This window comes from Chelonoidis abingdonii, chromosome 19, assembly GCF_003597395.2.
Source record: "Chelonoidis abingdonii isolate Lonesome George chromosome 19, CheloAbing_2.0, whole genome shotgun sequence".
Classification (NCBI taxonomy): Eukaryota; Metazoa; Chordata; order Testudines; family Testudinidae; genus Chelonoidis; species Chelonoidis abingdonii.
This window is the reverse complement of record NC_133787.1, coordinates 7,426,696-7,451,854: the sequence shown is the minus strand read 5'-3', so window position 1 is coordinate 7,451,854 and position 25,159 is coordinate 7,426,696. Positions and strand designations below refer to the sequence as shown.

The following is a 25,159-nucleotide window of genomic DNA, read 5'->3' as shown; positions in this document are numbered from 1 at the left end:
TCAGGATGAGTAACTGTGTTCTCTTCTGCTGAATACATCGTTCTGCTGCAACCTTTCATGATATACCTGCAATGGGCAATTACAGATAAGCCAGAGATATATGATTAGATATTCTGTTTTGTCTTGTGTTTATTTCCACGTGGAGTGAGTAAACAATGGTGATGTACTGCGACAGGAGGCACCTACTGTCACAGGTCCCAGCTGCAAAATCATCTTCACTCACACGGGTATGTTTCTTTCCTCAGGCGAATCGCATTTTGCAGTGAATCAGCAGCCTCTTCTCTACTTCCAAGTATTGTTCTTGACAGCACAGTTTGAAGCTGCAATTGCTTTTCTCTTCCGGATGGAGCGCTTGCGTTGTCATGCTGTTCACATTGCTTTGGTCCTCTTTGAGTTAAAGCTGCTCCTGAAATCTTCTGGGCAGAGTGCACAGCTGTGTAAGTCCTGCATGCTTCCCGCTACCATTAAGCCCTGGCCTTTACCCTGGAGAGACTGCAGGTGGACATATCCATCCTAAGCCATTATTTGAACCAGTAGTGAAGTATACCAGCATTCCCTAAGGGTTAACCATGTGGGTCTGTTTAGATATTCAGAGAGAGAGTGAATTTCTTGGATGAAACACTGCTTCGATCTTTAGGTTAATGTATGATGGTGCCAAAATGTCTGATGCTAAGAAATCTTGTTTTGGTCCACGTTATTTCCAATATCCCAGTAAGTCACGAAGCCGGCGACCCTCCCGGCATGAGGCGCCTTAATTTTGTTCGCCTTTTGATGCTCTACACCCGTAAATTTGAGTCAACGGACCCAAGGGAAGCGCTGCAGTATTTTTACTTTCTCAGGTAGGAGCCTGCATCTAAAATTCAGCAGCATGGTTGTATTACTTTAGTAATAACTATAAAAGATCTATGAAACACACAGATTTTTTTTCTTTTGTTTTGTTTGTATTTTGCAGGAATGAGAAGGATAGCCAAGGGGAGAACATGTTCTTGCGTTGTGTTAGTGAGCTAGTAATTGAGAGCAGAGAGGTATGTTTGGGTAACCGCTTTCTTCCTTTCTCACTTAAAGTGCAGTTCATCCCTTTATAGAAGGCCAATTCAAGGCCTTTTGCACTTATGCCAAATGGGCATGAGACATCTAATTTCTCTCATGATCTGTTTCTCTCTGATTACATGTGTGGATCAATGGAGAACAGGCCATATGACCATATGTTTGATGTTGGTTTAGTATAGCACCAGAAGTGTTTGCATTTTTATGTACTTATTTTAAATAAAAATCTTGGCTTCACTGAGTGCTCTGTTTGTGGTATACTCAGGACTGAAACTTTAGTCTGCTACCAAGTGTGTTGCAGTAGGTATGCAGTTAATTTCCTTTCTTTCTTGTTTTGTGTGTGCGCCTGTAGTTCGATATGATTCTGGGGAAGCTGGAGAATGATGGCAGTAGGAAGGTGAGTTGTTAGCGTTTTGTATAGATATGATACGATATGTATCTCATTCTCTAGGTGTGGGTGGGGGTGTGCGCGCACACACGAGATGATTTTCCAGTTATTCTCGAGCCTATTTCAGGCTTTCCTGCATTTTTTTTCACAGCTAATCTAATACTGTAGTTGCATGCAGACTGTTGCTGTGAGCACAAAGTCATTTTGCCAAATGATCAGTGAGCTGTATAAATGTGAAGGGGTGATGGTTGGCAAGGAGGAAAGCAAATTACAAGGGGTCTAGAATGAAAAGAGGATGTAGTTTAAAGTATATATCTAAAGAGTCAAGGGATAGGGTGAAATCCTGGCTCTCTTGAATTCGGTGGCAAAATTCTCAACTGACTTCAGTGAGACCAGGATTTCATCTGTTCTATAATCAACAGCCAAGATTTTGGCATTGGATTTAGGTTTTGGGTTAAAGAAGGTTTACATAATAAATGAGTGGCTGCGCCCATAAATGGTCTGTGAATTTTTTTTTCTGTTGTTAATGTGGAATACACACACACACACACACTCTCTCTCTCTCTCTCTCTCTCTCTCTCTCATTCGCTTCATATCTGGGTCATTTTGAATAAATTAGAAACAGCTGATATCTCAGTGCTCACTCCCCAGTTGGAGAACTTCTTCTCTTACAAGAACTTCTTCTCTTCTTTCTATTTTTAATGTGGCCTTCTTATTTGTTCCCATGGAATTGTACAGTCCATTCTAACCACAATCTGACATTGCCTTGATAGAATATTCCAGGAATTTAAAAACTGTCTGATTTCAAATGCTTTCCCCTCCTCTTCCTCCCCATTTGTCTTGTCTCATCAGCCAGGAGTGATAGACAAGTTTACTAGTGACACAAAACCTATTATTAACAAAGTTGCTTCAGCGGCAGAAAATAAAGGATTATTTGAAGAAGCTGCAAAACTTTACGACCTTGCAAAGGTAAATGTGTTCTCATAGCTGCCATCCATATCTACCTATTTCATCTTATTTTAAAATACATCAGTATTGATTTGAAGGTTATTTTAATCTCAGAACGTGAACTGTCTTGACAATATTAAGCCCAAATCTTGTTCATCTCATTCTGTAGTTGTTCCATTGGCTTTACTGAGCTGATTCATGAGTAAAACAAAGAGAACTTCGATCTTAAAATCCAACCCATATTGGGATTTAGCTATATGGTCCTTAAGCAGTCTAGGTTCCTGATCGATATACAATCCACATTTCAAATAATTGTTTCCAAGAGTAGGATTGTTCTGGCCAACAAAGCAATTTACCCAGTGTGTGTTCTTCATATTTAATTGAAATAGCATTTGGAAACAAAGCTAAAACAATAGGGCCTTTATTGCTGTAGGTACACTTATTTTGCTATTGAAATATATCCAACGTGAAAGAGAATGGTGCGGTAGCCAGCTGTTTAATAGGGAATGGAATGCCATGTGATGTCCCAATTTTCTGATCTAACAGATGGCTATCTAACTGGGCACTCAGTTATTACCTATCTCTGCTCTCAATGGGGAGATGCTCAGCACCCACAGGATCAGGCCATTTTACATTTTTTCACAAGGTGCAATAGCCAAGCTCTGTAACATTGCCTTTTCTTTCATGTACTTTTATTATTCAACAGAATCCAGATAAGGTATTAGAACTGATGAATAAATTACTCAGTCCCGTGGTTCCACAGATCAGCACCCCCCAGTCTAACAAAGAGAGGCTGAAGAATATGGCACATTCCATTGCAGAGAGGTAAGACTGGAAGTTGGATCTGTGAGACTGTGAAGTGACTAGAGTGTACCTGACCATTCCAGTTCAGGTTCCTACACCTCTGACAGTCAATACACTCTGGGTTTTCTTGACCTTGTCATGCTGGCTTGCTCAGTGTCCTTATTGATGTTTTCAGTGGAGAAGGGGCAGAACTTGCCCTGCTCTGCTTTTAATTACTTTATATTACACACACAGAAAATGTAATCTCATGTTCCTGGTCAGATGAATTTGACAGGGCAAGATATATTACCCTTGGTCAGATCAGAAAAGGAGACTTGCAATATTACTGGAAAGGAAGGAAGGTGGCGGGGAGAGAGAGATAATCTAGACAGCAATAAATATAATTAATTGTACATTTTAGAAAGAGAATTTTTAATAAAATTTCCCTAGGCAAATTTAGTTAGTAGTGATAGTTAGTTAGTGGTAGTGCAACCCACTAACTTAAAGTTGAATTAAGAATGAGCTTTAATGACTGGGGCTGTTCTGAGAGAATTGGAGACCAGAGGGAAGTGTTGGAAGTTAGCATCCTGAAAACTTTGTTTTCCAAGAACCAGGTTTGTTTCATTGCTGTTTTAATAAAATAGCATTTGGATTAAAAAGGCAACAGATTTAAACTCAAAACGGATAAGGTCGTTTTACAGAAGATGAAGTGAACCAGCGGCAGGGCCGGCACTTCCATTTAGGCGACCTAGGCAGTCACCTAGGGCACCAGGATTTGGAAGGGCAGCAATTCGGCGGTGGGGGGTCCTTCCGCGCCTGGATCTTCGGTGGCAATTCTGCAGCGGGTCCTTCACTCGCTCTGGGACCCGCCGCCAAAGTGCCCCGAAGACCGGGAGCGCGGAAGGACCCCCCCCCCCCCCGCCGAATTGCTGGGAGCGCGGAAGGACACCCCCCCCACCGCAGAATTGCCACCAATGACTGGGAGCGCGGAAGGACCCCCCCCCCCCCCGCCGAATTGCTGGGAGCGCGGAAGGACACCCCCCCCACCGCAGAATTGCCACCAATGACTGGGAGCGCGGAAGGACCCCCCGCCTAGGTCGCCAAAAACCCTGGCGCCGCTCCTGACCAGTGGGGCTTGCTGCCACGAGATGTTATTGAGAGAGAGAGCATTATAGGAATCAGAAAAGAAAGATGTTTATATGAACAGGAAGATTGTCATTTCCCATTACAGTACACTAATTGGGACAGACATTTATAAGGGACTTCAGCCTTCATGCACCACCAACTTCCTGGGGTTCGGAGTAAACTGCTCTCATGGGGCTGTTGTTGCAAAATAGTCCCATTTTTACATCTTCCTTTGAAACATCTGATGGGGGCTGTTGTGAGAGACAAGATATTATACGTCATGCTTCTGATGAAGTATGGGAATTCCTGTGTTTCAGTAAAGGAAAATCCTGCTACTTCTAGAAAACTTCTTAATTCTTACCATAGTACCTTCTGATGTGCAAAAAATAAAATAAAATAAGCAAATTTCTAAGCATTTCTGTCTTTTAAAATGAGAAAACATATAAATGATGTGTTGAGTTTTAGCCTGGTATCTTTGACTTTCTTTACTGAAAAGTGACATTTTCAGGTCACTGTTTCAATCTATCCTATCTCCTAAGAGTGAGGGTTAAAACGAGAGTGAAAATTAGTACTATATTGACTTACTATGATATATCACTCAGCAGCCGTCAAGGAGTATGAAGCCTATGGTTAGAATTTATGATCTAACAGAGTCTGCAGTATCACTTTAATAGCTAGTTTCAGTCTCTATGAGGGCTATTATTAAACATGACTTTTTCTATAGTACTGCTTTATAGCCACACCATCATTGGCCAGATCAGCCACTTCAGCTTTTTCTCTCCACCTTGTGCTTCCTAACGTTCAGGACACGTGACTAGGCCATCGGTTTCTTTTTTCCCATTTAATTATTGTAGAGGGCTTTTCTTCAACTTATGTATTGTGGACAATGTTTTAGTAACACAAGCAGCACTTGAGTCAGTGATCACTTTCTTGCATCATTTCACGGGAATGGAGGACGTGCCATATACAGAACAGACCAAATGTCCATCTAGTTTGGTATTCTGTCGCAAAGAATGGCTAATGCAAGATGCATCAGAGGACGGACGGTTCAAAGTCTATATAATGCACTTGACCAACTGCACTGTACTACTGGAGTGGGGAAGAGAGCCAGACCCTGTTGGCAATCTGTTCAGGCTGTAAAGAATGAGGATTGGTAGCCTTTGTATTTCTGTTCTAGATAGTATAGCTAGAAATAATATTTATAAGTGTCTAACCTTTTTTTAAGTCTTACTAAGGTATTTGCCTGACTATCCCAAGGCAGCAAGTTTCACAGGTAACTATGCTGTATAAACAGTATTTTAAAGATACTTATACAACACCTGCCCATCAGATAAATAGGATTCCAGTTTCCATGGCCAGCTATCACTTGCATATGGAAACATTAGCAATGTAGATGTAAATACACATTTTATCTGGGAGTAAGAATTAGGAGTGAGAGAAATAATTAAAGTGAGCCAAGGAGAAAGCCGCCAGAAACTCTGTTATAGTTAAGAGAAATGAAAGCTGGTAGATGCCGTTGTCTTTTTGCTTCAAGCCTGAACTTCCAAGGAATTGCAAGTTAGGGACTCATGTCTATAAGTGGATGCCATTTTGCACAGTACAATTATAAACACTTTTTTTTCTTTCAGGTATAAAGCTCAAGGGATAAGTACAAAGAAATCCATTGACTCTACGTTCTACCTTCTGTTAGACTTGATCACATTTTTTGATGAATATCATGCTGGTCACATTGACAGGGCCTTTGATGTAAGTTCCATTTGAAGCACAGACTTACTGATGCCCTTGCAAACTCAAAGCATTTCACGTAACACCACTTAAAACAATAAAAAAGTGTCATGGCATCTTACACTGAATGAGTTTAAAAGTGCAGTGATGATACAGGAATTTAAAAAGTGTATTTCTTTCCTGTAATCTGATCATCGGGAACATTTTTTTCTTGAGACAGTTTGTAGCCCCGGAACAAAATGTTCATGCTACATCAATGAATGGGTAAGCGGTAAAATGCTGTCTAATAGAGTAATGAGGTACAATTCAGTTACCTAATAGAGTTCTTTGCAAACTTTTCAAAATTACAAACCTGTTTTTAGCCTACTCTTCTTTTTGTAGATTATTGAACATCTAAAGCTCGTGCCCCTGAGCCAAGAGTGTGTGGAAGAGAGAGTGACTGCCTTCAGAAATTTCAGCGATGAGGTAAGCAACGCCCTATGCCTTCAACCTTTTGCTATTTCTGTCTTGCCAGAGAAGTGGAAGAGCCCTGACTGGAAATATTATTGATCAGGTCCAGATTAATTCTATGTTCCAGTCTTTGAGCGCGACGTTTTCCATTACACCACTAGAGCTTCTCCATGCAGCATTAAGATCAGGCACTAGAAATCTCAGAACTTAGTATCCAATTTCGTGGAACAGGATCTGTTTGGAATCTTCCACACCATGTTTTGTGAGTTCTAACACCAAGTTCAGAAAATGTATTTGAAAAGTTTCAACATTTGTATTGAACTGGGCCCTCGATGCTTTCAACAACCACTCAGCATGTGAGGGAACGTGGATTTCTTTCCTTCCAAACTAAAGGAAATTATAACTGGTTTGCAGGCTGCAGCAATTACCCTGGGAGATTGTCCATTGAAATTGACGTGCCAGGGGCAAAGCCTCCCTAGCACTTACTTTTGAACCTTATATCAAAAGTTAGATGTAATCTTAAAATATATTAAAGAGGATTTTTAATAGCATAATTGTTTTTGCTGCTAAGTGAACTTATAGATGAGAGGCTTGTAAATGAATGAATGACATTTCCCTTCAAGCCTTAGAATGTATTGATTCCTTCCTGACTTATACATATGGTAGACTGCTGCCCTAAAGTCACTTCCCTGTAATCAAACTGCCTTAGATTCTAACAGGTGCAAATCCAATTGAAGAGTTTAACATTGTGGGTCTTGTAAATTCATCCAAGCAAAGAGTCATCTTCAAAGTACTAGCTGAGGTGGTAAAAGAAGGATTTTCCTACCATTTATTCAATCATGATGGTTAGTGGTAGGATGAAGCATCTTGAGCAGCCTTTATTGTGCTTTCTACCATCTTAGCACAGAAACTGGTATCCAAATGACCACCATGCCCATAGCTAACACTACAGAATTTTAGAAAAAGAACAAACACCCCTCTGCTGCAGCATAATAGATGGTATTAGCAGTGGGAATTTTCTAACATTCCATAACATGCACATGGCGCATCCGTAAAGCATCCTCTCTGCCTGCCCACTACTAACAAACAACCACAGCCTTTTGACCTAAGGGTTAGATCAGTATTTAAAAGAGAAGAGTGTCTGGAACTATTTGAAAGCAATCTCTTCAGTGTAAATACCCAATTTCTAATACTGGGGGGGAGACAGCTCAGTGGCTGGAGCAGTGGCCTGCTAAACCCAGGGTTGTGAGTTCAATTGTTGGCGGGGCCATTTAGAGATCTGGGGCAAAAATCTGTCTGGGGATTGGTCCTGCTTTGAGCAGGGGATTGGACTAGGTCCCTTCCAACCCTGATATTCTATGAATAGTGGTTCCTTTTGTTGGCCTTTCAAGTCCAGTTCAGTTGATCTCACACCAACATTTTAAGAAGATGTCTTGTGCCCATGCTGACGTGACAGCTTTGCTGTCATCTCTTGACACTGTTTGGAGCAGTGAATCATACAGTACTAAGAATGAAAAAGGTACTGATTTCAGTTTCACTCGTCATGTCCTAGATTTGTAAATCAAGTCTATGGTGTCTTCATGGACAACTTGGAAATCTGTCCTGTTTAGAAGCAGTTGTGCTGATGTCATCAACTTTTTTCTTCCCTCCAGTTTCATTTCTTTGGCTTTTTTGCCATAAATCAGCGTATTTTTTTTCTTCAGAGTCCATATTCTACTCCTGCTCATTCCCCACCTGAAGTCACAATCCTCTATTCATTATGACCCAGTCATCTTCAAATCAAGTTAATTATGAGGTGGCATTTCTCAACACATCCTCCTGTATAAACAACAGATAGTGCTCAGCTTTCTGACCTCTTATACTAACAGAAATGACTCCAGGTTGACCTGCTCTACATTCCCTTGTGTTCTTTTTTTCTTTGCATAGATAAGACATAATTTATCTGAGGTCCTTCTTGCGACCATGAATATTTTGTTCACACAATACAAGAGGATGAAAGGTAAAAGCCCTGCCACTCCTGCGAGACCCCAGCGCATAATGGAGGATAGAGATTCGGTAAGGTTATAGTCCTTATCATCCGTCAGTGATGTTTGCTGAATGCTTTCTTCCTTTGTTTCAAGATTTTGGGTCTCAAATGCATGTAACACAATGAACCTCAGATGGTCACTGTCTTAGACTGACTTGTTATTCACTTACAAGACAGCTTGCTTAGGGCATGTCTACACTGCAGTTAACCGGGGATCTTAGCCGGGTTTTAGCCTGTGACCCACACACAAAAACCTCTGACCCGGGTTTGGAGGTGCTTTATGCCTCGGCTACCTGACCTGGCTGGGGACGTGGGTTAGAACCTAAGCACTGTGTTGACTAAGGCTTGAGCCTGCCCACTTTGTAGTGAGGATGCAGGCTTTAAAAAAAAGGGTCAGGACGAAGATTTAGGGGGGCTCAACCCTTTAATGTTGGGAAAGAATGTCATTGTAAATCACACTGCCCTAATTTTAAAAAGGAGTTACATCCTTATCAAGAAAAAAGTGTGTTAAATTTGCCTGTTGAGGGGACCTTTCTTAGCTATTGTCACATAACTAATGCACTGAATCCCAATGATTGATGCCGTGGATTTGGCTGTTACACTGTTCACTGTTAAGAACCTGACTCCCTCTCCTCCTGTCATTTAGATTAGTGCTTTATCTCTGATGTTGCAGAACAGATTTCTGGATCTTGTTTCCATTTGCACCTAGGTGAGGTGAGCAGGTGGGATTTATGAGACCCCACGATCCCAAACTTCCACACCAAGGAAACATGGAAGGCCATTAGGAACATTTAGAAATTACTCAAGGGCAGCAAATAAACCTCCAGTATGTGTTACTGCGGGAACAGACTTTAAACCGAACAAGAGAGTTTTCAGTATTACTGATTTGTGACTGAGACCAAACCTGAAGTCTTTACTCAAGTAAATCTCCCATGGATAGGCCTGAGTAAGGAATACGGGAACTCGGCCTTTAATTTAACTGGTTAGGGGAAAGAATAAATTCCCCTTTTTAGAGTTAATAACTCAGGTCATAGCCAGTTTTATTTCATGCATTTATCACATACTAGGCAAATACTATAGCTTGACTTGCACATTTCAGTATTCGAGAGAACCTCTTCCACAATAGATACATTTAAAAGAGAGTGAAGTTTACATTTTTTAAAAATCAAGGTGATAAAGTACCTTTTTGTTTTGATGTATGATCTATACTTGTATAGGTCATTTAACTACAAAACCCTGCCTTGCAATAACAGTCGTAGCCTAGACTGGCAGAAGCAAGGAAGGACTTTTAGCAGTCGAGCCGTCACGTCACTTTTAACTTACGTGAAGTGGTCTCAGAACAATGCAAGATAATACCTGTGATATGTGCTCCCAGGACTGGCGTAAGGGTGGAGGAGTGGTAGCCTTGCTTGTAGGTTAAGCCTGCTCCTTCGACTCCGTGTGTTTTTTGTTCATGTTTCACAGTGTTGTGCCATATTGCGTAGGTTCTGTTTTCTGCCATCTCCACTCAGGTATAACTCCAGTAAGTCCCATTGCAAAGTGCATGGTTCCTCAGGGATAATAAAGCTGATCATTGACAGGATTAGCTGCTAGCTAGCAGGACTTTGCATAGAAGGAAACGAGTATGTTTTCCGGAGCCATTCTAATGTCATCTTCTTTGCAGTGAAGGTGTTTAGTGAGCATCCTGTGCATTCCTATGTTGTTGCACTTGTGGACAGCTGCTGATTATTTTCCTTGTTTAAAAATCCTTTTAACTTTTATATTTCAGGCATGAAAGCTTGTTACTTGGCTTTCTAACCTCGTTGTGGCATCTTAGATATTTGGTGGTGATCAAAGGCACAACTGGATTTCTATCTCAGTACTATCCCATTTCTGTGCAACAGGAGCCTACGGTGCTATGGTGTGGCTGCCGTGCCCTGTTCAATGGAGTCACTTATGGGAAAAGACGACAGTAGTGCTGATCATAACTCCACAAGACTGAAGACGTCTCCCTCCTGTGGAATTAGTTACATTTGCTGGGGGATGTAAAAAACCCCACAAAACTATGGCCACCATCTTCCCCTTACTTGTGCAAAGAAGAGCTCAGATCCACAGATTTGACCCTTGGGGCATGGAAGGAGAGGTAGTTAATGGCTCTCTAGCGTGCTTCCCTTTCTCCTTACCATGCAGAACCCGCCCCCCCCCCCCATGGCTCTGTGGCATTCCAGTTTCTCTGTTGTTGGGCTGCTTATTTGGGGGGATGGGGGGTGGAGAATGAGAGAAGGAAGGGGCCTTGCTCCAGCAAAATCTTTCCCCACCTAAATCAGCAGGGGAAGCCAACATGAATTCCTGTAGAGCACTTTCTCCTCTGCACATTTGGAAAATACAAACACCCCAACACCACCAGGAGGGGGAGAGATTCTAGGGGAAGCCCCTGGCAGCATGGCTCTTGTCAGCATTGTCCAGGGGACGCGGCAAGATGAGGAGAGGCTGGGCCGCAGTGCAGAGTCCAAGGTTATTCACAGAGATGTCTGTTACCTTCATCAGATCTCTAGAGATCTGCAACTGCCTCTTGGAGCCCTTTAGCGTCTTTGGTGGAAGGGGATCCCTCCTCTCTTCAGGAGAACTAATAGGAAATGTCACAAGTAGCACTTCTTGCAGTTTCCAGTCCCCATGCAGGTTATTCCTATTCAGGGGAGAATGGGACTCTGGGTTAGAAGACCATAATTCTCTTAATTGCCACTTAAATGTACCCATTGGTGCCAAACAGGGCCACTAGGGTGACCATCTTGAGCCATATTCCAGTGACATCAGGGGGAGTTGTATAGGATCCATATAGAGCACACAGCAGTGGAATGTATAAGAATACCACCAACGGTGGTACACATGCACTGTTTTGCTTTGTCAATCTTCCTGCTTCCATTAAAATAATAATCATCATCTCGGGCTTTCCTAATGCCGGTTGAAACCAAGCTACCTTTTAAAATATGTTTTAAATAGCCAGGTTTTTAAGTAGAGCAATTTTTAGGAATTTATTTACTGATTAAATTAATTGGCATAGTGGATTAAGAAACAAAATCCTATCCAGCCAGACCTGGCGCATTTGCCAAGTTTCAGTCTGATACAGATTACAGCAAGCCAAATTACGATCTGAGAAAACATGGTTTTAATGGCAGCGGCAGCTAAAACCTAATTAACACGTCACTGCCATGTAATACACTCGCCCAGTGATTTGCAATTAACTTTCGGGACAGCTGAAGGGCATTCTCCTGGCAGAGGAAATGTGAAGTGAAAAAGCCACGGGGCTCTTTTTGTTTGCAGTTTTATTTCAAAGCACAAGTCAAAGTTGTGTTGTGTCATTTCATTGATTTCTTCCTGAATGATCATTAAGTAATTACAACAAATGGAACACCAACATCTCTAGGCATCTTTTAACCTTCTCTGAAAAGCTCCACCCCTTACTGCTGGGGATCAGAATGGCCTTTTAAAAATATGTTAGCTCCCATATCACCAGTGAAAAGATAAGGGGGACGGTAAATTCACTTACTTTAAAGAGGTCACTGTTTATTCCCTGCTCCTCAGCGTTAGTGTTCTTCAGCATCATAATTTCTTGCCTTGTTGTAAAGCGCTTTCTTCTCAAAGAATCACAGCGCAAACCTGTGATTTACAGACATAACCGATTCAGTTCTGCTTGGCGAGCACTTCGCCCACCGCTGAAATGCAGCCCACCTGTGGGGCAAAACGTGACTGCACAGCAACTGTACACAACAGCTTTGGGAGAGCGTAAAAGGGAAATGTTGATGGTGGGAGGAAGTGCAGGGGTGAGTCAGACACAGAAAGTTGTCCCCTGATTTGGGATTTGGCCAGGTTACTAGGGTTAATATCCCATATCTCACTTCATAATTTTCCTGCTGTTGCAGGTGCCTCAGGCATTGGTAGCAACTTGCTCCCTCCTGTTCTCTGCCTGAGGACTGAAATGCCTTAGGGTATGTCTGCCCTGCAATGTCAGCCCGGGGTTAGTGTGACTCGAGGCAGCTGACCCACATTAGGGAACCCTGGATTTGAGCATCTACATTGTATTTGAACCCTGTGTTAAGAATTTTCTGACCCATCCTTGAACCTAGGGCTCTGGTGTCCACAATGCAGTGCACAGACCCGAGTCAAAGTAACTCTGTCCCACAGTCTCTAGTGCTCCCCTTGCCCCCCAAAGAATGGGTGGTCTAGCCCTAGGACTGTGCTGCACATTATCAGGAAGCAGCTGACTTGGCAAAAGGCTTGATGGGTTTGTTCTCCATTGCAAAGCCAGGAAGCACTCTGATAGTGTGCTTGCAAATTGGTGATCAGAACACAATGGGTTAACGCTGACCTGAGCTGTTGTCCTGGCTTCCATTTTCAGCAGAGTGGATTGCAGGTTGTTGGGATAGAGCAGGCTAAGGAAGTTGTCCCATGGAATTGTGGGATATTTCCAGCTCACTCCTGGGACCTGAGTCAAGTGGAGCTGTGTCTGTGCTGCAAAGCAATAGAGGTCAGACCCTGGGTCCTGGCTTAATTCGAGCTTGGAACCTCCATCCCTCTAGAGTCTTGGGACCTGGGTCCGAGCCCTGTGTAGGTGCAATTGCAGTGTAGACGCAAGAGGAGTTAGGCTTGAGCCTGGGCTCCAGCATGGGCTTACGTTTCAGTGTAGACATACACTCAGTGAAACCCAGGTTATTGGACTCAACACAGGACTAACTGGGTGAAATTTAATGGCCTCTAATATACAGGAGTCAGGGTAGATGATCTGATGGTCCCTTCTGGCCTTAAACTCTATGAAATATACTAAATAACCTACTGTCTGATAAATTTCAATGGGATCTGAGTGACTGCAGATCTGCAGAACCTTGGCCTTGCATCTCTCTTGAGAGGTCACCTCCAGCAGTGTATTACTGCTGCACTGGTTCAACACTGACTCAGAGGGAAGAGTGCCCCCGTTGAATCACTAGCAGCACCGCTTGCAGCACGTAGGTGTTCTTGGAGGTCTCTCATCCAAATCCTTATTTAGCCCAACCTTGCTGAACTTGTGAGGGATGACCAACAGGATTGCAGCACCAGATCAAAATGTGGTGATGTATTGCAGCTGTGCCGTCTGGTTTGTGTAGTGCTATCCCTTTAGGAAAGAGCGCTGAAGGGGTTTATACACGTGCTATTTATATATCATAAGTGGAATAAATGACACTTGATCTCAGTATTAAATGAAAATTGTTTTGTATTTTCCTATATTATTAATCCAATTTTTCTTAAATTTGAGACACTGGATTTATGCATTAGCCAAATGTGGATGCCCTTATTAAATTACATACAACCAGGTTCTGTTTCCATTGGCCAAATAACCTGTTTAATATTGTACTGAAAAGGGACAGTCTTGCCCAGACTGTGCAGGGGTGCCGTTGTTACTGACGCCAGCTACAATAGGGTTCAATAACTGCAGTTTGTAAATCCCTGTAATCTGATTTATCCTGCCCTTGATTAACCATTGATATGCCCACAACAATCCGTGGTTGCTTCAATTTCCCAATTCATCCAGCAGACTGAAGAATGATCTTGAGTCCCGTTATGTCTCTAAACACAGACTTTTCAGTATAACAATTTAAGGATACTTCATGTGTAGGAGGAATACCTTACTGCAGGCTAACAAAAGCCTCAGTTTTCAGCCTCTGATTTATTATGCACAGAATATGGCTAACCTAACCATGTAATCTGGAAACATTCTCAAGATATCCAAGTTGGGTTTTATGCATTTAAGTTTTTTAATTCAGGAAATTTAAAAAAAATTATTTTAGATTCTGCAGCTGCAATATAGCCACCTTCATGCACATGTCGTATTTTCTGTTACAATACAGGGTGTTAACATTAATTTAATACCTTTATAGGCCTGATTCTCAGTTACATTCACTGCTGTGGCAGAGTAAAGGCACCTTGAAAGGGGTATACCCACTCTGCCAATGTGGTGTAAGGGCCTTAGTGTAATAGAGAATGAAGACCATAAATGTATGGGTAGTGTGACTGACTTCAGGATCAGTACTTTTGTATTTCCTCTCATTTGTGCTTTAAAGTGTCAGTTGTCACATTGCACTGATGTGATTTTTTTTTTTTTAATTTCTTAGTCTTTTAAAATAAAGAATTTTGATACAGCGATGGAAATCAGTGAAATTGTTCATGCAGCAGGGTAGTACTCTGTTGCTGAAAAAGCCTTTTTGGGGGAAATTTTACATCAATAGGATTTTTAAATGAATGGGTGACTTAACATACTTTTGACAGTCACAAATAAAAATAATTGGATTTCCTTGCTAACTGTGGAGAAGCATTGTCAGAAGAGTAACAGTGTGAAAGACAGATTATCTGTGCCTGTTTGATTTGGGAGTGTTTCATAAATGAATCTATAAATGAACCACTGTTCAGAGTTGAGTGGTGTTTCGATGGACCTAATTTAAAGTAACTGGTACTTTTTTTTATTTCTTAGCAACTCCGGTCCCAAGCTCGTGCACTGATAACATTTGCTGGAATGATCCCCTACAGAACGTCAGGAGACACGAATGCAAGACTGGTGCAGATGGAAGTCCTTATGAATTAGCACAGATGCTTTCAGTTAGAATTGTAGCATCATCCCCTTCCTGTCATTAGTTCTTGAAGAGGATGGGCCCAATATCGTTTTGTATTCTGTATGTTTGTCGATGAAAATAAATTTCTTTGGTTTATATTTGTTTTTGACATCTTTTTATTTTCACTGATTTGTATTTTTTTTATTCATTTTTTTTAAAATTGCTTTATAGAAAAACATGCTTTAAGTAAATGGGCCATACGGAGAGAGCTTTTATTTAAGAAAGGTCAATAAACTACTGTATAGTACAATCAGGAAGTGACAGACAAAGCTTTTAATGGCAATGCAGTTTTCTCTGAATTGAGCATTTAATAACCACACAGCTTAGAAATCTTAACCTTTTGGGGTTTCTTTGAAAAGTGAAGATAATTTAAAAGTTGAAAAGCTGTGTATGTACTTTGCATTATATAAGAGATGCTGTACAAAACATACATTGTTCTCTCGTTAATAACTATATACCTTTATTTGCTGCAATGCAGCTTTACGTAGAACAGGTGGGCTGGCCGAACTAGATTTTTATTTTTTTTATAGTTTTGTTGAAAAATATCAATGTTTATTTTTTGTATTTTTAATTTTTATCAATTTAAATTTTCACAGTTGCAGGACATTGAGTTTAAGCACATTTTTCAATTTCTACCTATTTTAAATGTTCACAGTTGCAGAAAATTATGGGGGGAGGGTATCAGGCAATAATTATTTAATGACCTCAGATATTGCAATTTAAAAAAATCAAAGCTTTCTAACACAGATTGTCAACATCCCTTCAAAATGTACAAAGTAAATATCCTTAAACTATAATAAGTTCTCAAGCAGCATTTTCCTTACTTTGCCTATCTGTAAATTTAGATTATCAATGGAAATATTTTTTTCATGGGTTAGCGTGTATGGTGAAATTGATGTTTACTGACATTTTACTGATAAAAATCTAATCCTTCCAAGCCTAAGGATAAGTAGCATAAATTGACCCTTCAGAGGAGGTTTAAAATATGAGGCCAGATTCTGAGCTCACGTACGCTGGTGGAGATCCAGTCTAACTACTCTGAAGTCTTTGCAGGAATCAGTGAGGTTTCCAAAGAAAAATAGAAACTATTGTAACTGATTCAAAAGGATGATATTTCAGAAAAAGATTTGAACAGAAGAGTCTCACTAAATACCAGTTACTTTTTAGCCAGTCAAGACTTCAGGTTGCCATGACACACTGTACAATTTACCCCCAGGATAGAATGCTAGAGATCTGAAAGAGGAAGACCAAAATGTTCAAATGTGGGTGTCTGATGCAGGGTACAGTTTCAGTGGTAGCAAGTACCCACAATTCCCACTGTCATCACTGAGAGTTCTGGGTGCTTAACACCTCTGAAAATCAGTGTCTGTGTGGATTTTAGGTGACTAAACTTAGGCACCCAAGTTTGAAAATGTCGACTGAAGTGTCATCAGGAAGGCCAAGAGATTGGATTGTATGAAAACTCTCTGTCTAAAATACACTTGTATATAGCTGCCTATCCGTCTTAAAAATGGAATGGGACAGATACTAGCTCTTAGCCTTTTTGCTCCTGGTCCTCCATAGCACCTGCTGTGTAGCTTTTCAGATCATGGAAATGTCAGGACATATATGGTTAGAAGCACAGGAGATGTGTTTCAAAGGCCTGGTCTACACTGCGGTGGGGTGTCGATGTAAGATACGCAACTTCAGCTACGGGAATAGCGTAGCTGAAGTCGACGTATCTTATTTCGACTTACAATGGCCGCAGCTCCCTGTCGACTCCACTTCCGCTGCTCGCCCTGGTGGAGTTCCAGAGTTGACGGGAGCGCATTCGGGGATCGATACATTGCGTCTAGACGAGACACGATATATCTATCCCCGATAGATCAATCGCTACCTGCCAATGCGGTGGGTAGTCTGGACATACCCAAGGAGACAATCCAACAGTCAAGAGGTAAATACACAGAATAGTACCAGCTTTCCCATCTCAGTGCCCAGGATGGGAAGAACTGGTTTCCCATTTTGTATCACTGTGTATGATTTGTAACATGTGTAGAGGGATATATAAACACACTGCTAATTGCTGTTCTGAATGATTTACAAACTGTTGGGTCAGATTTTCCTAACTACCTTTTACCAAGCCTTTGTTATGCCTAATTTTGTCAATTTTTCTTCACTTGACAAGAAACCACAAGACAGCACGTGGGGGGAAACTTAGTCCTGGGGAATGCTAGACTGTGGCACTAACCTGTTAGAAAGATGACTCTTACATTTGTAGTGCTATACAGATGATCAATACCAGTATGTGGTGCTCTACAAAATATGACACGTTCTCTGGCCTGAAGAGTGTAAAGTGTAAGAGAGGACAGGAAGAGGCATAAGATGAGCGCACAGGTAAGGGAGGGGATGTTGAGATACCTAAACGTTATTGGGGGCTTGTCTACACTTCCCAGGGGATTGACGCGTGGCAATCGATACATCGATGGTAGATGGTAGAGCGTCTCCTGTCAACATAGCATAGTGTGGACCCCGCGGTACGTAGATCTAAGCTATGTTGACTTGAGTCACGCTACTAATTCAAATTGCGTAGCTTAGATCGACTTTCACACATAGTGTAGACAAGGCCTGGAGGATGTATTGGAGTGATCCTATGTACCAGCTAACTGCCTGCATCATGATTTCATAATGAAAAAAATCATCACTAATTCAACATGAAAATCTCCAGTCTTTAATATATCTAGTGTGTTCGGGCATTTCCTGATATGACCCACTTCACCACTTAGTCTGATCTGCTAAAGAGCACAGGGCTGAAAACGACACGAGAGAGTGGGGTGTCTTTTCTAAAGCTGGCTGTTTAAAAATCATTGACCGAATTGTTTCACTTGTGTCTTTTCAGGTGAAGTCCAGTCCCTCTCTCTTCCTTCCCCAATTCTCCACCTGTCTGTACGTCAGCAAGTGCTCTGACAGGATGTCCTTAGTCGTTACCTTATAACACCCTCGTAATATAGGACCCGAGGAACCATGCCTTGTCCTGAGGCAGCACTGCAACTGCTCCCTCTCCAAAGTGATCTCCTTGAGAGGACCAGGCGTTTTTCCTGAAGGGCCTGCTTGTTTATAATTCCACCCTCTTGGTTATTTGCATTGATGCAGCTTTACGGTGGGATGGAAGACTTCCCATTGCTTGTTTTAATTACTGTCGTTTCCGATACATGTTTATCTTGGTGGCTTGTGTGTTACCTGTTCCCACTCTCGTTAGCTAGTAAGCCATGTTATTTTACTGGTGTAATTTTGTTCTTGAATTTGGATGATTAAAGGACTCTTGGTCCTTTGCACAGCTGATGATTGTTTTTTCAAACCTGGTCTATTAGGATGCTGTTGCAGAGGCATCCAATAGATATGGGGAAGTGGTAGATGTGATATGTTTTGATTTTAGTGAGGATTTTGACACAGTGCCAGGTGACAGTCTCCTGTAGTCTAGATGAAATTACTATAAAGTGGGTGCACAACTGGTTAAAAGACCTTAGTCAAACAGTAGTTATCAATGGTTTGCTGTCAAACGGGGAGGATGCATCTACTGGGGGTCCCAGAAGGATCAGTTCTGGTACTGTTCAATATTTTCATTAATGGATAATGGAATGCAGAGTATGCTTAGAAAATCTGCGGGTGACACCAGCTCGGAGGGGTTGCAAGCACTCTAGAGGCCTGGAATAGAAATCAAAATGACCTCGACAAGTTAGAAAAAATGGTCTGAAATTCAATAAAAACAAGTGCATTTTTAGGAAGGAAAAACCAAATGCACAGCTACAAAATGGGAAATAACTGGCTAGATGGTAATCCTGCTGAAAGGGATTTGGGGATTATAGTGGATCACAAAATGAAAATGAGTCAACAATGTGATGCAGTTGCTAAAAGGCTAATATGATTCTGGGGCGTATTAACAAGAGTGTCATATATTGTTCTACTCAACTCAGGACTGGTGAGGCCTCGGCTGGAGTACTCTGCTCAATTCTGGGTACCACACTTTAGGAAAGATGTGGACAATTCGGAGAGAGTCCAGACGAGAGCAACAAAAATGATCAAAGCTTTAGAAAACTTGACCTGTGAGAAAAGGTTAAAAAAAAAAATGGGCTTGTTTAGTCTTGAGAAAAGACTGAGATGAGAATCTGACAAGTCTTCAACTATGTTAAGGGGTGTTATAAAGAGGATGGTGATCAATGTTCTCCTTGTCCCTTGAAGGTAAGTAATGGGATTGATCTGCAGCAAGCAGGACTCAGGTTGGATAGTAGGAAAAACTCTTTAACTATCAGGATAGTTCGGCTCTGGGACAGGCTTCCAAGGGAGGTTGTGGAATCCCCATCACTGTAAGTTTTTTAAGAAGAAGTTGGACAAACAGGGATGGTCTCGGTTTACTTGGTCTTGCCTCAGTGAAGGAGACTGGACTTGCTGACTTTCCGAGATCCCTTCCAGCTCTACGTGGCTATGATCTCACAGGCTGAACATGAAATAATTACCAAAAACCAGACCCATTGAAGCAAACCTCATTTTAAGCTGCTCCTTCCGTGACATGGTGGCTGTAACTCCTACCTCTTCTTAAGCAAAAGCTGGGCTGAAACAGGGATGCCTTGCGCTGTGCTTTAACAGCCCACAAGCCCTGTCTCTAGGGAACTGACAGGGAAATGGATCCCATAGATGAAGACCCTTGGCTAAGAAGCATGGTGCTAACCCTGGAAAGCTCCATCCTAGCACTCAACACTAGCAGAGTTCTAGCTGGTAGCAGGGCATAGGCAATTTGGGACACCTTGATGAATAAAGTGCCAGTGAAATAACACTGTTGTGTTACATGCTAGGTTTACAGGTTTCAAAGTAGCTCAGCTTTAGTCTTTCTTCCTTGGCGATCTTGCCCATAGTCCAGCTTAAATCCTTGAACGTAGTGGGGTAACCTCGCCCCACGAGCATATTGCTCTTTTTGTAAATCTGCTCTTGCAGGAGGCTAGCAGACGATCACGGATGTCCATACTAAGGGTGGTTTTGCCCACGTTTCCAGATCCCACCTTCCTCCAGTCAGGGATTGATATTGTTGAGGGGAGGGCTGCATAGACATAAGTGGAGGGCTTTTGTTTTCCATTTCCTTTGCTTTCCATGGGCCGGGTAGTTCTCAAGGAAGGGAAAAGCTCTTCCCAGTCTCTTCTCCCATCTGTGCCCAGTGCAGGTGGTTCTAATTTCTGTGCCTTGTCTACTGTGCCATATTCTGTACCTAGTAAATCCACCTCTGTTCTGCCACAAATAAGTGCTTTGCTGCATAGGGCTGGGCTTTAGCTGCTTTGCTGAATCAGGGCCCTAGTGCCTCTCCATCTGTTACTCTGCTGCATCTGCTGTAAACATTTGAGATTAAATAATTGGTTACAAGTTTATTCTTGGAGAAGTGGGAAGCTTCAATTTGTGCTTCCTTGGGATTCTGCCATGTAGAAAAGAAATTCTTTCTGCTTTATTCAGATGAACTATTTTCAATTTTTTCTTAAGAAGCTCCAAATACACACATTTCATTGCATTTCTCTCTGCCCCTTGCCCTGGTTTCTATTTGTTACAGCTGTGTTCAGCTGCCCTTGGCATAAAATGTGTTTGCCTCTGTGCCATTGCTCCCAGGTTTCTTAAAGTGTTTAATTTACTCTCTAGTTTTTGAGTCTTTAGCCAGGAGGCATGCTTGGTTGGTTTGTAACATTAATTCCCTTCAGAGCTTTTTTTGTGACCTGCCCAGAAATACTGTCACTGCAGAAGCTCTTTTTCCTCCCACGCATTTTGTTGAGTTGGTTGGGTTTTTTTTTACTCTTCCAGTCTAGTTGCTCTGCACAGCATCTTCTCAAATACAGTCCTCTCCTTTTCCGAGATATCGTAATCAGTGCTCTGGGTGAGGTCTGGTCTCAACTGGTAAAACATGAGATTATTCATCACAGGGTGGGGATCGAAACCACGTATTGGGCCTGGCGCTCTTCTAACTTCTGTGATTCTATACGTATCCAGTAGGGAACAATCCGGTGCTGGCACAGAGATGGTTTGGATTGATCGAATAACCCTTTGCCATCTCTGTTCTGATACTGACTGCTGCCTTTCAAAGGCACAATACCAGCTCTCCCCTAAAGAGTAAACCAGCCATTGTTCAAGGTACTATTATGATGCTCTAGTTCTCCACCATTCTGGTAAACTTCAGGCCCATGATGTTTGGGGCAACCCCAGTCAAAGGCCTGGTCCTACCAACTGTGTTGGACTGATCTTTTTCAATGGTCCTTGTAACCCAGCGTCCTAACACAAGTGTCTTGGGTGGGGTGGTGACAAGCAAGTTTCATTCAGCAATGGAGAGAGCATGACTGTCTAAAAAAATAAAACCTGAAAAACAAAGAGTAAAGGGGGGACCTGGTAAGTGTTGAACTACATTAAGGGCTGTTATAGAGAGGATGGTGATCAGTTGCTCTCCGTGTCCACTGAAGACAGAAAGAGAAATTGAGATTTAGGTTAGATATTAGGGAAAACTTTCTAACGATAAGAATATGAGAATACTGGAATAGGCTTTCAAGGGAGGTCATGGAATCACCTTTCTAGGAAACCATATTGCATGAAGGGCCTTAGTCTAAAGGGTACAAACTTCCATTGGTCAAAGCATTTCTCTGAGTGAACTAAAGTACAGTTACTCTCTGGAAAGTGACTGTGGGGTGTCATTTTTTCCATGAATGAGCCAAGTTTTCTGCTGCTGTAAATTGGCAAAATGCCACTGGAGTCAATGAAGCGCTGCTCATTTGTCTTGAAGAAGAGTGTTTGCCCCAGCGATCCCCAGTAACGTTTGCTCAGGGTACAAGTGAAAGGACAAGGTTTGGGGTTTTGTTCAACTGTCAACACTGCGAACTAAAGCTGGAATCTGACAATACCGTGAGGTTCTTTCTGGCTCTGTGCCTCATCCCCAGCCATAAAGATTCTCCAGTTGGAACTTAAGTTAACCATTCCAAGGAGGGCTCCTCAATATTCAATAGCATGCAGCTCGTGCTCTTAGCTGTGTTAAAGCTGCAGTGGTGGTGGGGTAAAAAAAGGACATCTTGCTATTGAAGTAAGTAGAGCTGACTAACGACAAACAGGGAGCAGAGTTGTTGAGTAGGAAAGTGCCATTGTACACTTCACATTTCTGGTCGTAACATCTCTTTAATGAAACATCTGTCAGTATTTTTACTTCAGTATAACAGGTCTTCTAGCTTTATGGACTTAGTTAATTGACAAATGGGTATACAGTGGACTAGACTGCTACCTCTGAGCGGGCATGTGTTTAAGGACATTTTAAACTCTATTTTTCGCAGGGGAAGGCTGATGGGGTTACATAGAGGGGACATTTTTTAGCAGGAAGGCTAAAAATCATCACTGTCTAGTTCTAGCATGTGTTGCTTGCCCAGTAAAAGAGCAGTTAAAAATGTAAATAGCCTTTTTTCAGTCCCCCCCAGCATTTGTTTGAACTAGGTAAAGAGTGTTTGCTGTTGCTACATAAGCTAAACTATGAGTTACTTCTGGCTGTCAAGATCTCTGGCCTGCAGTTATTCCTCCGGCTGGCTGCGTGCAGTTTGTGGCTAACCTGCCGGCCATCATTGCCTTTCAGATGTCTCTCCGGGAACTGCACTGAGATTAGCCTTGGGCTGTAAGTAGAAACCTTTGCATGAGCTGGAGTTGAACCGGACAGCCGCGCTTTGTGAGAACTCTTTGCCTTGTGCCAATGAGGAGAGTCTGCTTAAACACATTTCCAGGACATCCTCCTGCGTTTTCCCATGAGGTTTGCAGATCAGTTTCTTTATCTAAATTTTTTTTTTTAATAACAATGCAGATGTCGACCTCATAGTGGGTATTTGTGTAAAAGTGTTCCCAGGTGGGATCCTGGTGCTTTCCATCAAGTATATTGTGCTCAAATACTACTGAGGTAGGGGCCATAAGGACTACTTAGCACTTATCAATTAAAGGCCCAATCCGCAGCTCACCAATGTCAATATGTTCCCCATTGATTCAGGCTCTATATGCAGGAATATAGGCTCCGATTCATAAAAGAATTTAAACGTGATTTGTCCATTGATTTCAATGCTTATGTGCTCTGCTGAATCTGGGTTTTGATGCTGTTTCTGCTTTGTGAGCAGCCTGGCACTAACGAATGCACGTGCTGACAGGAATGCAGAACAAGAAAACATAGCTTGGATAATCAGTTCCATTATGTTTTTTAAAATACCTGTGTCCTTTTTGAAGAGGTCAATAGCTATCTTATATTCTGTTCTGTTATAGGAGTGTCCCTTACAGCTACTTTGCTGTCTGATGGAGCCACAAGAGAACTGGGTTGGTATGTCCTGATGTTGCAGCAGCAGGGGATAAGATTGCATTGCAGCATAATATTTTCACCTCCTTAGTTCTTTTCTTTCACCACAATCCTGGCTGCTGAGAGGAAATGGATGTAATCTCCTTTCCTGCCTGAGACTGGAGATGTTGGTAAATCGATCCTGACAGATCTGTTTGCTCGGTGCTCTCCACGCTGTCTGATACAAGTATATTTGGCAGACCTATGGGAGCCAATCTGGCACACTGATTCTGGTAACACTTACAATGTACATCGGGTGTCAGTGGTGTTACTCTGCCTTTCTGCCAATGTAAGCGAGATGAGAATCTAATTTATAGGCATCACAACGCCAGTGAAGGGCCCTGAATGACAATCTGTAACTCACTTACCAGCCACCAAAGGAGAAACATGTATTTAAAATATAAATGTTTGTTGGTTTCTGAGTGAGTTGCTACGCTGATGTAATTCTCAAAGTCTGTCCATCTGGCTACATCTATACTACCGCTTATGTCGGCAAAACTTATGTAGCGCAGGGGTATGAAAAAACGCCACACCCCGAACAACACACATTTTGCCGGCATAAGCGATAGTGTGCACAGTGCTGTTGGCAGGAGATCTTCTCATGGCAACAAAGCTACTGCTGCTCATTGAGGTGGTTTTATTTTACTGCTGGGAGAGCTCTCTCCCGTTGTTATAGAATGGCTGACAATAGCCTGTGTCAGTATCTACTACTACTAAAAAACTAGCTTCTGGGTTTAATGCCTGGCTCCCTGTTGAATACAGATTTCAGTTCAAGGTCTTTGTCCTCCTCTTCAGCACTTTCAATCTGGACGGGATTCACGAGCGAGGTGAGAGGCTGCCTCTCCGTCCACCATGAGGCTGACCTCCCACGACAGCTTTGTTCCACTGGCACAGTGAAAACCTCAGCCCCTAGTGTGACATCTGCAAGCACACAAGTGGGACCCATGCTATGGATTTGTCCCTTGCCTGAGATAAGAGAAACCGCCCGGCTTTCTGCTTTCAGAATGAAATGCAAAATTCATTTCTGTGATTAAGCTTTCCCTCAATATGCTGTACACCCTCCTCATGCCAATCCCCCTCCCTCAAAAAAGAACCCCACCATCTTCCAACTAATCAAGCTATTTCTCCACAGGCTGGGAGGGAAGAAAAAGAGGTTGTTGTTGTTGTTGTTGTTAGATTTATGTTTAAATACCTGGGGAGACGGGTGCTCAGGTCCTGCTGAAATGCGAGTTGCTATCTAATTCTGTTCTGTTCTGTTCAGACCCTCATCCCTTTGCTGTCTGAATGGGCCATGGGTGGATGTGGAAGTTGGGCCGCTTTTGCTTGCCCTGTAAGATATTCAGAAACTGGCCGAACAACCCCTGTATTTTCCCTTTTCAGACTTCCCTGCAGTTTCAGAGATCCAGTTCCATTCTACACTGTGTCTTTTCAATGCTAAGGCCCTGCTCATATGTTATTGTAATGCAATGCCTCTCCGTTCCCGTGCAGTAATTTCTTCTTGCCTGGCATGTGCCAGAGGAGACGAAAACATATCAATTAAAACCTTGTCCCGATTGTTAACAGCTCAGAGGAATAAACTCTGCTGGCAGAACATTAACAAGAAGCTGTAGATAAAGCACTGAAACATTTCTCTTTTTAAACTAGATTAAGGTTCCTTTGTCTTGTTTAACAGCCAGAATGGACCACAGAAGCAGCATGAAGTG

General features: G+C 42.2%; 1 protein-coding gene across 8 annotated transcripts in view; it reads left to right on the top strand.

Moving 5' to 3' along the window:
• NUP93 (nucleoporin 93) overlaps window positions 1-15,205 on the top strand; it is a 133,145-nt gene extending 117,940 nt beyond the window's left edge. For all 8 annotated transcript variants that reach the window (XM_032774037.2, XM_032774040.2, XM_075073708.1 and 5 more), the window contains 10 exons: window positions 246-437; window positions 713-839; window positions 953-1,025; window positions 1,400-1,444; window positions 2,288-2,404; window positions 3,090-3,208; window positions 5,920-6,037; window positions 6,398-6,481; window positions 8,393-8,521; window positions 14,971-15,205. In XM_032774037.2, coding sequence (XP_032629928.1) covers window positions 246-437; window positions 713-839; window positions 953-1,025; window positions 1,400-1,444; window positions 2,288-2,404; window positions 3,090-3,208; window positions 5,920-6,037; window positions 6,398-6,481; window positions 8,393-8,521; window positions 14,971-15,081 — 1,115 coding nt within the window. In that variant the 3' untranslated portion in view covers window positions 15,082-15,205. The remainder of the gene's footprint in view (window positions 1-245; window positions 438-712; window positions 840-952; window positions 1,026-1,399; window positions 1,445-2,287; window positions 2,405-3,089; window positions 3,209-5,919; window positions 6,038-6,397; window positions 6,482-8,392; window positions 8,522-14,970) is intronic.
• The last annotated feature ends 9,954 nt before the right edge of the window (window positions 15,206-25,159 follow it).